The 17,332-nt window shown below is 36.9% G+C and overlaps 1 protein-coding gene across 4 annotated transcripts in view; it reads right to left on the reverse strand.

Annotated features, from left to right (window-relative positions):
- Nucleotides 1-3,344: 3,344 nt before the first annotated feature.
- The window catches only part of MARCHF5 (membrane associated ring-CH-type finger 5), a 32,084-nt gene continuing 18,096 nt past the window's right edge, over nucleotides 3,345-17,332 (reverse strand). For 3 of the 4 annotated variants that reach the window (XM_075108203.1, XM_075108204.1, XM_075108202.1), the window contains 5 exons: nucleotides 16,102-16,304; nucleotides 11,068-11,198; nucleotides 7,574-7,757; nucleotides 6,983-7,149; nucleotides 3,345-5,761 (listed from right to left, as the gene is read on the reverse strand). In XM_075108203.1, coding sequence (XP_074964304.1) covers nucleotides 5,645-5,761; nucleotides 6,983-7,149; nucleotides 7,574-7,757; nucleotides 11,068-11,198; nucleotides 16,102-16,304 — 802 coding nt within the window. In that variant the 3' untranslated portion in view covers nucleotides 3,345-5,644. The remainder of the gene's footprint in view (nucleotides 5,762-6,982; nucleotides 7,150-7,573; nucleotides 7,758-11,067; nucleotides 11,199-16,101; nucleotides 16,305-17,332) is intronic. The other variant, XM_075108205.1, reaches the window with a different exon arrangement.

The raw sequence follows: 17,332 nt of genomic DNA on the forward strand, positions 1-17,332 counted from the left end.
TCTGAAGCTAGAAATAAGTAATTTATTTTTTTTTAATAAGCATAGTACTTCCTACAGAGGCCCACTGCTTAGGCAATTGCTTTTCCATGGCTTCATCATCCAACATTAAATGAGGTGCCTGTAAGATATGTTTTGACAGGTGCTGCCGAGCTGTTTAGTTGAGGCAGTTTCAAGTCATGTCTGCTATTTGCTTTTAGCAGTTCTGGAATGGAATTTTTCTACTCAACTACTTAGTAGAGTACAACCAGAAATAACTGCTTTATGCTCACAATAGTCAAAGGTGCAAAAGCAATTACATCTCCAGAGCATGTGAATAACTAACTGGCAAGAATGGACAAAGAGGCCACAGATCTTCAAACCTTCTTGAGATATAGGGGCCATAAACTAATGGCCATAGTTCATCCCTGTTTACAGAGCCGATTTTTTTTTCCCCGTGCACAGTAATATTCTCTTTGCGCACGTGTCTTTCTGGAAAGTGAGCTATATTGCTCAAGCTCATGAATAAGGCCTTGAAATGAACAAAGCCTACCTGGGACTTCTACGAATTAGTAAAGCAAAAAGAATTTGAATGGTTTAAATGCGGGGCAAACTTTTGCACAAGTACTTCTAGTTTTACAGCTCATTCCAATAGAGCAACCTGCTAAACAGCAACAAAGAAAAATCTCAGCCTCCGTGCCTACAAGAATTGATCCAACCCATTAAAGAACACCAGCTTTTGATTTCCCCAGATTATGCTGGAATTTATTGAAACAGATTGAAGTAAGAATTTTTCCCCAAGTCACAGCAAGTGAGCGATTAGTGGGAAAAGATGTGCCTTCTCAGTCAACAGGGTTAGAAGATGGTAGTTCAGCTACTGAGAGGCTGTGAGGGTAAGGAAGGCAGATGTACTGCCAGATTCAGTGGTGTATTCCAAGTATACATAGGAAGAGTACTTATCTACGTCATTAAGGTAAATATCAAACTGTATGTGTGGTTTCTTGAAGCATTTGAAGTTCCCTCCCCAGAAAGCCCAGGTGAAAACAGTAAGAATAAATTGTCAGTAAGTGATGGTAACTGACAAGTCAAAGTTCTCAGTTTAGGGAAATGGAGCTAAAAGTAAGCAAGATGGCAGCAGCTGAATTCCTCAAACATTGAAGTGAAAAGAAATCAAGCCATTTAGATTAGTGAAGAATAAAGTACATAATTAACACTGCACAGCCATAATCTCTTTAGGTCCTCTTAAATACTGCCTGCATCAAATTCTGTTTAATTTACAAAACTGCAAATAGAGTTATCCTGACAGTGTGTAGTAGTGTGATGGATTAAACTGTTGCCTCATCCCTAGCAAGCACCATTTTCCAATATATCGCTATTTACATGTATTTATCTATAGCCAAGAAAGCTTTTAGTACATTTTTTTATTTTATACACATACACACAAATATACTGGAATTAATAAAAACCTATTAAAGCTCAGGACAAAGGCTAGTTTCCATAAACAGTTCCTCTCCCAGGCTATCGCACTAGAACTGTCAGCCTCCTTGAAGTTTCTTTCCAACTAACAAGTGCCATCCCAGTCAAGTAGCCACATGTCCCCCCCATCTCTTGAGGAAAAAAACCCAGGATGAAAATTAAGGCGATGAACAACATTTGCATGCCAAAACAGAATCACTTCCATTTTAATCACCTTTCATAACCAAAACTTATTCTCAAGCTGCACGAGCACTAATGAATACTCAACTACATTGAGTTTGGAGAGTAAGTTCTGTTTCACACTGTGTAGAACAGAGTAGTGACTTCGCAAGGGCGAGAGGAAGGGGTCTGTTAATGAGAAGACAACAGCTAAGACTTTTTCAGAATTTTCTAGCTTTTACATATTATCCTCTCTCATGCTTTCCTCTAGCAAGCCCCACCCCAGCATGCTTTAAAAAAACCAAACACACAACCAACAAAAAACCGAACACACACCAAAATCAACAACCAAAAACCATATAAACACATGTTTCAGCAGCAGTTGCCTACTAGAAAAGAATTCCAAAGCCAGACTTGTTAGTGAAACTGGCATTTCTACTTTAAAACAGGAAGCAGGAACTGTTAGCACATCATTTGTTATGACAACAGGTAACTCAGTGATGCATTAAAACAAGTCTGAGCCTAGCTCTTAAAAAAACGAAACCATAAAACAAACCCAAAATAGAAAGTGGCATGGATGTAGAACATTAAATATAGGGTTCCAAAACCAAGATTACTGGTGCAACAGTAAATGGATCCATGACCTTTGTAGTTCTACCTCTCCCAGTTCTCACCATCAGTAAAAACCACTATGCAAACAAAGATACGTACTTGCCTGTGCCTAAAAACTTTTTGAAAAAGCAGCTAGTAAAAAGCTACTCTCAACAACCCTCAAGCACCCACTCCATAGCCTTGTCCAAGTTCCACAGTATGCATTTAAAAAAAAGGGTAATCCTCAAAGCTGCCACAAACACACAGCTGAAATTCTAGTAAAAATTATGTCCTCAAGCAAAATAGATAATTCTGACAGAAGTCACAATATCTAAGCATATCTTTTCAAGCACAGAACTACTCCAAGTGTTGGAGAAGCCTTAAATAGCTACATGGTCGGATCCTTCTATGATAACTAAGGGGACAAGTTAACCTTTGAGAAACAACTCCAGATGAGAAAGGAATTCATATCCTTCAAACAAGGCAACTCATGCAAATTGTTACAAAGAACTTTTGCAAGGGAAAAAGGATGAAGGGAAGGACCACCATTCAAACAAAAAACCCCAAACCCAAGCAGTGAAAAGTATAGTAGGAATCCATCTATATCTAAGAGTTTAAGCTAAGAGGGGACAGAGAAGGGGAGAAGCATCTCCTATATATTTACATAACCACAGCTCAGAAAATTTGTGCCTTTATGTTGATGTAATGGAAGGCTAAGAGAAAACAAGTTACAGGTAAGACATACTCTGAGAAGTGCTAGATAAAATTTCATATTCCTTGTTCTGAAAGTAATGGGACATAAATTAGCCATTAGTGAAAAAAATACTTCCTACAGCCAGTATTATCTTTCTCAGTGAAGAGGGATCAGTGTACTCCCCGAACACTGCACATCAGCCAACCCAGAGATACGTAATAGCTCCCAATCCTGGGTCTGTATTACCAGACCTTGTTCGTGTTGCAACAATCCTTTTGCTTTTAGTATTTCAGAAATGCATTCCCCTACATCATTTGTTGATCACTGGAGAAGAAAAAAAACCAAATAATGTAAATGTAAGTTTAAAGTATTATAGTAATTCTTCCTTCATCCCCAAGACATTTCTTTAGGCTATCAATTTAAAAATGATTATATAAATCCTTAGATATGTATTAAAACAAAACACATTTTTAATTCAGAAGTTTTGCTACAGGCTTTTGTTCAACTGACAAAATACACTAGGGAGTGTAAAAAATATTTATTCAGCCTAATTCAATGTAACTATAATTTGCAGTGCTTCAAAACCAAGATTCACAACAGAGTATTGACCTTCTGCTACTCAGGTGAAATAATTTTATAATCCATATGGTATTTTTATAATTGTATTTTTACAACAGCTTTAACTTCCAGAGGACACAATGAGCTTTCCCATGGAACAAGTGTCAAACCCACTAATTTGCACCATTCAATTCTTCATGAGACTATAAAAAACCAGTAATAAATTGGTTGGAAATATATACAGTGAAGACCACTGAAAAGCTGTTTTCTTGAAATGAGGAATTCTGTAAGAAATACGTATTATATTGTTTCAAGACTATCTTACAGAAAGCAGCAACTTTCAGGGGTTGCTACTCTATATTTAGGTTTTTATATAAAAGTGAGCCCACTACGACAAATATAATCAGCAGACTTACAAGATTATAGTAATTCTTCAGTTACAGCAAGAAATTCAAAAGTATTTGATATTGATCAAATGTATAATTTTCAATACCTGTATAGTTTTTTAATACTACTTGGTCATTATATACACTTTTGTACAGTTCTAAAATATTACATCTCAGTAATTAAGATAAACATACTATAGAAAAAGGTACCATATTTTGAATTTCTCTAACATACATTATTGCAGTCAAATATGAAGTCCATTCTGCATTTACTTCGTTTCTGGTGAAAAGAAATATTTACTTATGAATATTTCCACTAAAGGATTTTTTTTTAAACCCTTCTCCATGCATTTGACATACTAATACAAACAAGAAAGGAAAAAAAACCCAAACAACTTTGAGAAAACCAAATAAATTGTTGTTAATAAAAAAACTTCAGGTACTAAATCTAGGTTAGGTCTGATATGAATATTAAATGGCCATATTACGTTTGTCAAAATCTAACTTTACAAAACAGGTAATTTCTGTTGAAATTAACTTTATAAATACATTGAATAACTGAAGTGCTAATGTCTCCCTCAGCTGGCTAATTTGAACATATTGTAACAATAAAGCTAACTGTATAAATAAACTTAGTTTATTACACACTTAAGATTTATCCTTTAGTCCTTTACAGAATGGAGCCAAGTTGTCTTAAGAGCATCTAGCCTGCTGGTACATGCCATGCTCAGATTAGGTACCCAAAGTGTAGTGTCACCCCTTTCCAGCTGACCCTTCCTGCCACCGTCTGTCCTTCCACTAGAGCTGGTATGGGCAGAGGGGAGCCTAGTGCTGGTACAGGGCCAAGCTATGCTCCAGGTCTGGAAGTTTAGAAGGATGCCCTGATCTGTCAGTTTAAACGTAGCTTTAGTGTCCAGTGTCATTTCCTCACACTTCTACCACTCTTTGTACTTGTACAGATATTTACATAATCAAAAGGAACATGAAAACTGAATGCTGTAACACTTAGCTACAAAATAAGCAACTGAAATTTACTTCCCCCATCTAATTATTTCACTGTGGAAGGGGAAAAAAAAAAAAGCTATCCAGCACCAGTTACAAAACAGCAAAAGAGCCATGAGAAAATAACACAACACTAGGCACTGCAGAGGATACAACAGGACAGCAAAAATTATCAGTGATAAAAGTCACCTGGAAACCATGCTGATTTTAACACCGTCTACTTAGGTGGCTAAAGCTGACACGTGAGTCCTGTAGAAAGGGATCTATCTTCTGCTTTCTCTGACCAGTCATTTGAGTATTTTACACTCCCTGTTTGATACCAGCAAAATCCAAGGCAATCTTTACTGACTGATGTCCCACAATTACTTCTCCTTGGTAATGACTCACATTTCCTTCCTTAAAAAATTCCCTTTACTGCATGAAATGCTGAACAGGATGATAGCGTGGGTATGAAAACACATACAAAAGGCATTTGGCTGTAGCCTACATTAACTACACAATTTAAAATGTTTGTATTCGGTAGTTGATTTTTTCCATTCAGCATATTGGCTCAAAGAAAATAATTCAGAAGGCGGCTGTTCAACAGAAATACCCAAAGATAATGAAAGCCAAGTCACATCCTTAGGTTCAGTGGTTGCTGAAAGGACTTACCCTGCCACAAAACAGTGCTTTATTACATTTAAAGAAAAAAAAATAGGAGCAGCAACTTATCACAACTCTCCACTACTGTGCAATAATGATGGAACCAATACAACATGGAAACCTGTTAGGTGAGACTGTAGGACATCTGGAGATCACAGCCTTATGCTCCTTCCTGCTCAGGATAATTTAAAATTTTGCGGTGAGCTTGGCGCAAATATTGCTGCTGTTTGAAGTAAACTTTAAAAGCTCCTTTTATAGCAACAAATGCAATTCCACCCTGAAAAAAAAAGATATTTTGAAAACCTGCAAGGTTCAGTGTCATATCATTGCAAATATTCTTTTTAAAAATTTCTGGTCAAAGAATATTTATTTTCCCATCATATAGCATTTCCCTTTTGACGTTCAGCTAATTAGGACAATTCCAAACTAGTATCTCAAAGTTTTCTGTCACAATGCACCACTACAGAGGTTAAAGAGATTACATACTGGATCTATAAAACCTTTTGAAAGCTTTTATTTGCTTGGAAGTCTGACAGATATTCTACAAAAAAAAAAATCAAAATCTATCCTATCTAAAGAACAAAGTAAAATGCAGATACTTACCTGCTTTCCTCCCTTCTCTGAATACATGCTATACATGAGCCAAGGAATAATACTGATTACCAATCAGTAATCACTGTGAAAAAGGCCACTTGCCAAAGGCAAGTGCGGAGTGAAATAAAATCCTGTGTTTTTTTGAAAAAAAAAAAAAACCAAACTTTTTTTTCCCCCAGAAAATTTTACAGTATTTTTATCTCAAGTCTTCAAAATAAGAAGAGACCCTAAGCTGCCTTTTGTCTGCATGAACAGTGGTAGTATCACTGTTTCTTCTGTATGTAGGAGAGGGGAGCATTAACATGCTGGAATGGAAAAATGGGCTGAAGTGACAGTCAGCTGACCAGGGATAGCGCCCTCCCAAACTCAGTGTGCTTCCCCTTGAGAGGCTGCAAGCCAGAGAGCTTATTCACAAAGAAAGGGATTGTCTCCTCTCTTGGTCCTCCCTCCTCCATCCAACTTCTATGGAGAGCTCATTTTTCTCTCCTCATTAAAATAAGTAACAAAGGGATTCTCTCAAAGAATTAGTAAGCAGAAGCTAATATGATATAGTTGATAATATAAACCCCAGTCTTCCCTTGCAGAGATTGTTCTTAGAAGATGCTCGTTCCTCATCTTCATTATCACCCTTAAATACTGCTAAAGTCTGCCTAGGACAAGTTTCAGCCTTGTCTAGAATTGAGATTAGTTTCAGTCACAAGGACAAAGTCTCTCACACACGTGATTTTGTCCTCAGCCAAGATAGGCAACCTTAAAAAAAAAGCAAGCCCTTAATCAAATGCCACTCTCAGTTCTAGATCAATTTATGTTCCTTTTCACTTTTCCTCCCTCCCTCCCCCCACAACACAACATTTCATATTCCCTTATTATAATCATTTATGAAACAAATAATACTGAATCTTACCAAGATTGTCCTTTGTAAGTTTGAGTTAACACTGCTGAACATAAGCTTGCCAACTATCGTGGCAATAGTAGGGAAAACTAGAGCTCCACATAGAATACGTGTGGCAGAGACGTGATCTGCCAAAGGGTTGGCCTCTGCTGGGATACGAGGAACAGGACATCCAATGCCTAAAGGGATAAGAGTGTGGAAGAAAAGGTTACATAGCCACTACCTCACACAGAAACAGAAAGCACATGAGTCCTACCCCCCACTCCCTCACAAATCTATAGCCCAATTACTTTGAGAACTATCCCTTTTCTCGGTGAATATTCCATTTCTGTTAAATGACTATTCTTTTTTACTTCCAAGTGAGACCCATGATTTTTAATAGCTTGCTTTGTTACTAAGGCCTTAAATGAAACCACGCTCCTGCTCCTCTTGCCCCACCTTTCTCACTAGGTATTATACTAACACAATCTAAATAGACTGAACATAAAACAGAGGGAAGGTGTTACCACTTTTACTTAAGAATGGTGAAAACACTCTCCTATCCCCATCTCCTAAAGGCACCAGTTTAAGCTTGGTATTTCCTTTTAAATTTAATCACATTACCTGGAAATATGCTGTTCAAAATTTGTAGCTTATTAGAGTATTTGCGCCACAGTCTGAGCACATAGTCCTCCCAACGAATCATCTTGCCCAATATTAGCATGACTGGGATAGTGGGAAGTCCAATCAAAAGAAATAAAGGATCAGCTCTCTCCATGACGTCAAGACCTTCTTTGTGACCCACAACCTAGTAAATATGTATATAGCTGACAAACATAACACAGACCACAACTGAACAAAGAACATAACTTACAAAAATCCTAGTGTGTTTGGGGCTGCCCACACATTTTAAGTTAAAGAAGCAAAAGAATACTGTTTTACCTAACATACTCAGTTTTCTCTTTGCATCCTTGGTTGCTTATCAAGTATAATGCAGATGAGCTACCAGCCCTAATTTGCAAGTCTTTAATCTTGCAGAGAGCTGTAACACAATTCCTTACCGTCTTAAGAAAAGTTTCATGTGCTTCTGTATGAGTAAAAGCTTAAACATCTGAAATGTCAAAATAGCATGCTTTCCAAAATGCACAGAAGAATTTACAATTTTAGAACAAGTAATTCTACACTCAGAATTTTATTAGATACTACTCTCTAAAGGATAAATTGATAGCAAGTATCTTGGGATGTTTAATTTAAAAATTCCTGTTATTTAGGAATACCTTATGCAACAGAGATCACAGTATAAAAACTATTGCTTCTCTAGACAAGGCAGGAAGAAGTACATTATTTTCAACTGTAGTGGAAATAGCAGCATATCTTCACTTGTACTTTCTTTTTCAATGTGGTTAGTGATACAATTTTAAAGGACAGCAATTACTGATGTGTCTAAGCCTTTCTACTGGCACATAAAAAATAATCAGACTTTGCTGTTTATGAAATGTATGTATTAGAACTGGAACAGAACAATACATTTCTTCTAAAAAGCACATACTTTTTATTTTAAATAAGTAACTCTAATAGGGCTGAGGACAAAAAAAAAAGCAATTGAAGTGGTGGATAACCTCTGAAGTTGTCTCAATTTAAGAATTAAAAATTGCTGACAAAGTCCTTGAAGGGCTTCTAGAAAGAATGGGCTCTTTCATGACTTTTTCCAGAAGAATCCAGAAGACTAAGAACACTAAAACAGTGTGCTGGTATTGGCTGGGATAGAGTTCTTTTTCTTCACAGCAGCTAGTATGGGGCTAAGTCTTGGATTTGTGCTGGAAACTGTGTTGGTAACACAGGAGTGTTTTAGTTCTTGCTGAGCAGGGCTAACACAGAGTCAAGGCCTTTTCTGCCTCTCACCCCACCAGCGAGTGGGCTGGGGATGCACAACGACCCAACTGACCCAAGGGATGTTCCACTCCATATGGCATCATGCTCAGCATATATAGCTGGGGAAAGAGGAAGGAAGGGGGGGATGTTTGGAGTGATGGTGTTTGTCTTCCCAAGTAACTGTTATACATGATGGAGCCCTGCTTTCCTGGAGATGGCTGAACACCTGCCTGTCCATGGGAAGGAGTGAATGAATTCCTTGTTTTGCTTTGCTGGCATGCGCAGCTTTTGCTTTATTTACAAGTCTTTATCTCAAACCATGAGTTGTCTCACTTTTACCCTTCCAATTCTCTTCCCCTTCCCATCAGGTGGGAGTGAGTGAGCAGCTGTGTAGGGCCCTGTTGCTGGCTGGGGTTAAATCACAACAAATAGTAATTATTACATTTGACAGGGACTGGATTTCCTGATGAGTTTTCATTGACTTCTTGTTTTCCCCACAAATGCAAAAAGCTCTCAAGTCGTCACTTGCATGAAACTTAGAATTAGGGGGTAAGAACATGCAACAATAGTGAAACCTTTTAAAAAAGCAGTACTTCTGGAATAGGTGGGACACAGGGAATGAGCTAGGGTAACGTACCACAGTACCTTTAAACTGTACTTTATAGCCTTTTGAAAACTATTCCTTTTTATTCTTCTAGAACAGGAAGTTATGCTATATACCACCATCTCTAAAAATAGGGAAAACCAGTATTGCTGCTGCCAAAAGATTATTCCTTAAAAAAATATTCACCATTTATCTTCCAGCTTCTTCACTACCTTTCACCCAAACTGTGATGTCTGACACTACCCTTTTTCTCCTTAGTCCTCTTCCATCAAAAAAAGCCTTAGCATCTTGTCTTTTTGGCTTCAGATTACTATTTCTCTCTGTTTTCAGTAACCCCATACGATTTGTTAGACTTAGCTACCGCTATAGTCACAATGTCAATTCTGTATTCACGCTTCTCCCTCTGAAGCTCAACCTTTAGAAGTAGCTTTTGAAGGACCAGAGAGAAGCACAACCAAAGGAAAGGAGTCTGAAATGCATCAGGACATAAGTTGTATAAAACGTAGCAAATTTGGGGTAGCAAAAGGGGTGGGAAGAGTTTACTTCCATTCCCAGTTTCATCTCCTCCATTATAAGCAAAAATAAGTTATTCTCTTGCCCAGCATGCCATGCATATGATAAAATCAAAACATTAAATCAGAGGAAAATAGCTAATTCTTCATAGCCAGGATTTTACTAGCTGTCTAAACTAATGTGGATATGAAGCTGTACACATGCAGTTGCTCAACTAGACCCACAACTTCCCTTTGCTTAACACCAGATCCTCCTTTCAAAAGCAAAACAACTACAGAAAGGAGCATTTATCTTTCCATTTGATTACGTAGTTCTAGAGAAGCTAATATCTCATGTAAGCTCCTACAGAAAAAGGCTCAGTGTAGCAGTGAGCAAGGAGATATGGACTGGTACATTTCACACAGTCTAGTTGTAGTATTACAAATGATTGCAGTGTTCTTGTAAGGGCCACAAGAAGAACAAAATATCAAATGAGGAACAAGTCTTTCCATAGTTAAGTCTACCACCTGTCAACATTATATTTATATTTAAATAGCAAGTTCACAAGAACAGAAATAAGAAAAATAAGTATTTTTCCCTTACTTTACACTGTATGGTTAGTTGAAATTAAAAGAACAGTGTTTTGCATTTGTTATGAACGACTTGCACCATTCAAAGCATGCATTTTCTTTCATACAATTGAAAGGTGGTAGGCCTGAAAAATTCACCGTGTCTCAACCCTTTGGATGTTACCAGCAAATTTTTTTTACAAGTAAAAGAAGAGATTAGTCTCATGTCTTTTCTGAAGAATTAAGACTACCCATTATTAGCAGTTAGATGGTAAAGGCATCTTTTCTCTAAGAACAGAAGTGGGTTCACCGGCCTGCCATACAAAGGGCAGCCAGCTGCAGGAGCAGTCAATTCTGTTAGTTGCAGACTCAACCCTATTTGAATAGGCATACTTGGCTTTATACAGTATGATCAGTTAAAAGTGAAAAGCTCTTGATACACCCACTGGTGAGTCAGTGTTAACTACACTGAAAGCGCTGAAAGTAGCTAAAGCATGTTTTAAGCCAAGGAAAAAGGAGCCTTGATTGACTTTCTTTAGAAGACTTCCTTTCAAAGCTGGTGAGAATTAATACTTGTGTACCTGCATCACTGTCACAGCTCCATATGTAACAGCTGTCCAGTATATAGAGCCCACCATTATTCCAGCTGCAGCAAATGGACATGCCTTTGAGATCAGTCGATCTGCAAGATCCAAAACGTAAACAACTGGACCTATGATAAAGGAAAAGTAAGGTTTCAAGATATATATACATGTATATATACATATATATATATATAAAAGCATACTGAAGAAAGTTCTCAACATCTATCACTGATAAGAACAAATGAACTTGGCAAAATACAAGTCTGACATCCCACACATACTGTTTAAATGAGAACATATCATTAAAAAGCTACCAAGCTAAACTTGTAGCTTATTTCTACCTACCATTTCATTCACTACAACATCTTTCTGAGAGATTAATATTCTGGTTATAGCACTGACTAATTTACCCACTAAAACTGACTAGCTTCCTTTGTCTGCAATGAATCAGAATTGTTCCATTGTAGAAAGCATTTTAGGCTTAGTGGCTTTTTTGTTTGATATTTTAGTTTTCAAATGGAAGAAATACTATTAGTTGTAATGTACTTCACATGCTTATCTTTGACAGCTTCACCTAAGAATTCTGTCACTAAACTATCCTGCTCTCCGGTAAAAAGTAGCACAGTCATTATGAATGATTTCTTCCACTGGAAGAGGCCGCATTCAATATTTTCAGAGGACCACCTCTCAAGTGTTGGAGGAGAAAACCCTCCTATTCAGGTTATTACTTAGTGCCTTTGACAACAATGCACGACTACAGCATCATTGTTCTGTCTGTGAACACCTGCACTTTCCAGACTTACACAGAGCAAGATGTTACCCTGACCAACTCTGGCAAGGCAAACAAGGCCATGCTTGCATCTTTTCTTTGAGACTGCAAGAGCACCAGCAAAGCAACAGCCAGAAGTTGAAGTCTGAAATATATGTATGAAAGTGAAAAATGTCATCACTGTGATCAGATTCCATATTACTTTCATATTTGTCAGATAATTCTGCATAAAGACTGTCCTCCTCCAGGTCATATGCATGAATAGTTCTTAGCTCCCTCCTAATTTTTCTTACCAAAATCAGTGAAAGAAAAGTTACTCTCAAAACCAACCTATAGGCATTCTTCAAGTAACTAATCCTCCATGTCTCTCATCATGGTTTACCCACTCTGGCCTCGAATTCTGTTACTATTTCCTAACTTTTTTTTGTGGGGGTGGGGGGCTGGGGGGTGCGGTAGGAAAGGAGTGATCTCTTGAGCAATGGTGTTAAATGACTTAAGTGCTGATATAGAAGATGTAAAGGACTTCCAATAGATGAATTTCAATTGCCAGGCTAATTAGGCAATTGCCAGTCTGTTCTGTACCTCTATCTTGAGTCATATGGCATTTTCCTCCTGACCTCCAATTAACTGAAACTTGTTCTGACCTCGCACAGAATTGAGATTAGATGCCAACGTTTTTTTCTTTTCTACCTTTCTAAAGGTAAAAGTATTGTATTTGGCAGTCTCCAAATACACAAAAATCACCTGCAGGTAAATTCTTAGCTTGAATACTTCCAATATCCAACAATTTTATATTCTTAGTTTTTTAGAGTGGTGATAACTTGGCACCCTGTTCTCAAAGAAACTGTCTCTGAACTACCACATTTACACCAAGTGAATTAAAAGTAAATTAATTAAAATTAAAAGTAAACTTAAACATACAATCAATATTTTAAATTCACTTCAAAGTAAGTTTGCAGAAAATTTATTTCTGTCAGCCACACTGAGAAAATTGTGACTCCTATTTCACGACTTACTTGGTTCTTCTCTTTCAAGAAAGCAGTTCTAGTGTGAATGCATCCAAAACAACCAGTTCTACTCAGCTCAAGTCAGCCAGTGAAAGCAAGCAACAGGAACATCTAAGTGAACTCATTCATTGTCATATTTTATCAGCACTGGTATTCTTGTGAAGCACTCCCAAATATATATATTTACATACCGTTCGTACAGCAGTGGCACCCAGAGACCTAGTAGAAGGATTGCAACTTCCCCCCACCTCCCATACATAGGCACGTGTGAGAATACCAGACTACAGAGCTGCAATTTAAACACATTTACCTTATATGCAGTCTTGACAGAAGTCATCGTAAATATTGCTAAGTTATGATCAGACTATTGGGCATTCCTAAGCAACTTGGGCAGAATATTGCTTGATGCACTCTCTACTCTAGCTCTGCTGCAGCCTCAAGTTCTTAACCTACTACTCATATACTTCAAATTGGTTACCTGTGCATGCATCTTCTAGTACAACACACATTCTTCGTTTTAGTAACATGCTCTAGTTTTAAGGGCAGAAAAGTATCCTCCTATGTGGCCTGCAAGGCAGTAAACACCTCACCAGCCCCCTGCTCACCAACTGATGTAAATTAGTCCGTAAGTTTCTGACAAAGTATAACTATAAAGTGAATTTATTCTAGAGTTGGGCATCCTATTATTGATTACGTACCAAAATTAAAGGGTTTCCGAAGAAGGGACAGTCTACTCAAAATACAAAGAACTGGCACAAGCAGTTCAACTGTATTAACCGTTATGTTTACCTTTCCAGGACAGACTTAAAGTGCTGGGGTGTCTATCACTGTGCTGAAAGTAGCAACAAGGTCATAACTGCAAGTACTAAATACACAGTAATTTATACATCTTGACTGTTTCCCACAGTGACTGAAAAAGTTGTTCAGTTGTTAGAAGGTGAAGACAAGAGACTCAAAAAACCCTTTGTATTTGGTGAGTCCTAAAGGGCAACACAAAGCACTGAAGCCTGCCTTATACATCTTGGCAAGGTGATATGGAAACAGCAGAAGTCTAACACTAGAAGTACAAAGAAATTGCACCTACTGATACTAATCACTAAAAGAAGCAAGCTACAGAATTAGATATAGAATCCTGAGAAAAGACTAGAAAAATATTGCTCTAAATTTTTTAATTAGCCCTTTAGGAAGGAAGTAGTGAGAATGTAACAAATGTAACTATTTCTTTTAAGATGGTATTAAGGAAGAAGCAGGAAATTAAATATCACTGACATAAATTAAGGAAGTAAATACAAAAATATTTGATTTTGTAAAAACTATCATGCTTTAACAAAGCTTTTTCTGCCAAACTGTTTTCTGTTCATTAAACCAAAATAATTATCTGAAAGATACTTCAGTTACTTTCAAAGTAGCAATGATGTTTTCCTGTTTAATTAGAAAAGTTCTCAGAAGAGAGGCAGACAGCTAGTAAGAACATAGTTACTACCAATCTCTAGCAAATTTGAAATGGAATTATAGTTTTAAGTTAACATCACTAGCGGGGTTGTTTTGAATTGGTAAGTACATCAAAAGACACCCACTGTTACTTAAGATATTCATTGATGTCTCCTCAAGTTGACTTTACTCCAAAACAATAATCATAAATAAGAAGTTGTGCTAGGGACAGGCCTTTCACCAAAATTTGTTTTTAGTAAAAGTTTCTTGCAGTACATTAGAGAAGTCTTAATGTAAATAAGTTTCTGAACTATGATACCTGAGGGAAACTTCAGTTACTACTTCTTCCCTGCTCAAGTAATTTTAGTTTCTTGAATGGTATGACTAGCAACGTCTTCAAAAGATACCTGCTGCAGCAGAGATATGGGTACTGGCAATACTGCTTGAAAACATCTTACTGCCCTAACTCTGCCTGGTGTGACCTTGACTGACTTGTTGAGTTGTGATATAACAGTTTTGGGTTACTAGTATGAGCTACAAAATGCCTGTTGTTTATATGCATGTATCCTCTCCAAACTGTAGTTGCTTCCCCTTTTTCCCACTGCCAAAATAAGATGCAAATGCAGCTCACATTACAATTTAATCATTCAAGATAAAAGTTTTAAACAGCTTCAGGTTTTGCAGTACATTGTAAGTGTCCAGATAAACCTTTTTTTCCCAAAGCCAATGCGAATTGTTATCATTTGATGTCTCTTTTATGATGTGGTTGATACCTGAATAACTTGGTAGTAAGTTTCATGGTGGTTTATGTTTTCTTGAGTATGAACAATACACTAGTCCATATTTTCTTTCCCATTACCCAGTCCTCTATCACTGAAATAAATGTCATCACCCATATAAAATTCCCTTCACACCTTAATTTTGTCAGCCCCTATACTAACAGAAGAGGTTCTTTCCCAAAGAGCTGGCAGTGCAAGTTATTTTCAACTGTTTCGTCACAGATAAGGTACTTAAAAAAAAATATTCTTTAAAAATCCTCTAAATGCCTGTACTCACATGCTATATCAGCATTTAACAGCTTTACTTTTAAACAAAATTGAAGTTTCCATGTCAATGTTTCATTTTCTTGCCCTGGTTAATATACCCCATAGAACATACAGCAAAATGAGGGCTGGAAAAACAGCAACCACTGCTAATTTAAATGTATGCAACATATTGTGCAGTGTCCTGCTCGGCTACTCAAGTGAGTAGACTCTGGAAGACCATCTCCAACTTTCTTTCGCATTGACAAGCAGAGCTAGAGCTGGAGCAGTTCCCAGAAATCACAGATATTCTGCCTCTTGCATATAGGGCAATATTGACTCAGGAATACCTCCCAGAGTAAAAATACGTGTTTCGGAAAATGCAACAGGTTACTCAGTAAAGTTCTCTGAATTTCCTTTGATAACTTTCTCTGCAAGCTGAGGAAAAAAAAAAAAGGATGTGTTTATGTGCTAATATGTGGCAAGTGCTGAAAGAAGTCACCCTCTGCTCAACAAGACAAAAAAAAAATCATATTTACCATGAATTAATTATAGGTCAAGCACTTATAAGACTTATCAATACACCTATGTGGAACACATCCAAAATTTTTAGAATGTATTTAACTAAGCCATCACATAGTACGCAAGCAGAATATAGAGTTATTTCTTTCTGTCTGGAAAAGGGAATAGACAAGTTTAACAGAACCAATGCACTGAGCACAAAAAAGGAAAAAGAAGTAGGAACAATATAAAGAGACAACCCATTATATTATGTTTAAAATTTAAATGATACATATCTTACCTAGCTTTGGAAATACTATTAAATATTCTGCATTGCACTGAGGACAAGCAACTCTAGCAGTACTGTTTCCTCTTTGCTTTTCATCCACCCAGCGCTGTAAACAAGTCTGATGAACCCATTTCGTAGAGCCCCTGCACCTGCAAGGTCTCACCCACTCTGCTGTCCGATCATCCTCATCGGTAGCAAAACAAACCCAGCAGCTTCTGTAATTACAGGAAGGAAAAAAGATGGTTTTGCTACTTCTACATGCTTAAAATAAACTTTCACATACGAAAGCATGCAGTTTCAGAAAACATGCGCCTAGAAGAAATGATGCTTGTTGCTTCATTCATCATCACCAAAAATATAAGTATTTTGTAGAGTCTTGTTCTGGTATTAATGTAATATTACAGGTGGCTAAACAACTGCTTTCAATACATTCTGAATTACCAATTTAACTTTAACTTACTAATTAAAAAGCATTGAGACAGTAGTTCAATCTGAATAGTTGAATATATGAAAATTCAAAATTTTAAAATGTATTATCATTATATTCTACAGCAGACATTTTGGTAAGTTTTTAAAATTAAAAATGTAAGATCAATAGAGAGTCTGTTACTTGGGAAACTCCAATCCACTTAAACAACAAACAACATAAATTATACAATGTGTCACAAAAGCTGTAAGTAATTACATTAAATTCATTCCCTCTCTTTGAAAAAGAGAAGTACTGCATGCCCATAAATCAATTTTGTATAATATAAATTAATTTACAAAGTACTTCAGGAATACTGTTGTACAACTAAAGGAGGAAATTTCTGCACTGAAGAATTACCTGGATATATAAAATCCGAACTAACTAGTTCTGTAGGGAGAAAACACAAGACAGACTGGCTCTGTGACCTGACCTAAAGAGAACACACATCCTACTAATTCCCACATATCTGATCTGATGATCAGGCCAGACCCTTGGACACTTTACAACCGAAAGAAAAACATGGATCTAAACTAGGAAAATAGCAAATTATTTTGCAGTAAAAACTAAATTATTGAGTCAACATATTGGATAATTCCCATACTGAAGATGTTGAAATTTAAGCTAATAAATCATAACCTTGCCAAATAAGGATCTTACTGAAATATAGTCTGGTTTGATTTTTTTAAAAATAAATATTTTACACAAGCCATTGCAAGCATAGTTAAACCTTTATAAAAGCGTACAGCAACAACGTCCCTATAATTTAACTATCAA

The sequence above is a fragment of the Phalacrocorax aristotelis genome, chromosome 12, assembly GCF_949628215.1.
Source record: "Phalacrocorax aristotelis chromosome 12, bGulAri2.1, whole genome shotgun sequence".
Taxonomy (NCBI): Eukaryota; Metazoa; Chordata; class Aves; order Suliformes; family Phalacrocoracidae; genus Phalacrocorax; species Phalacrocorax aristotelis.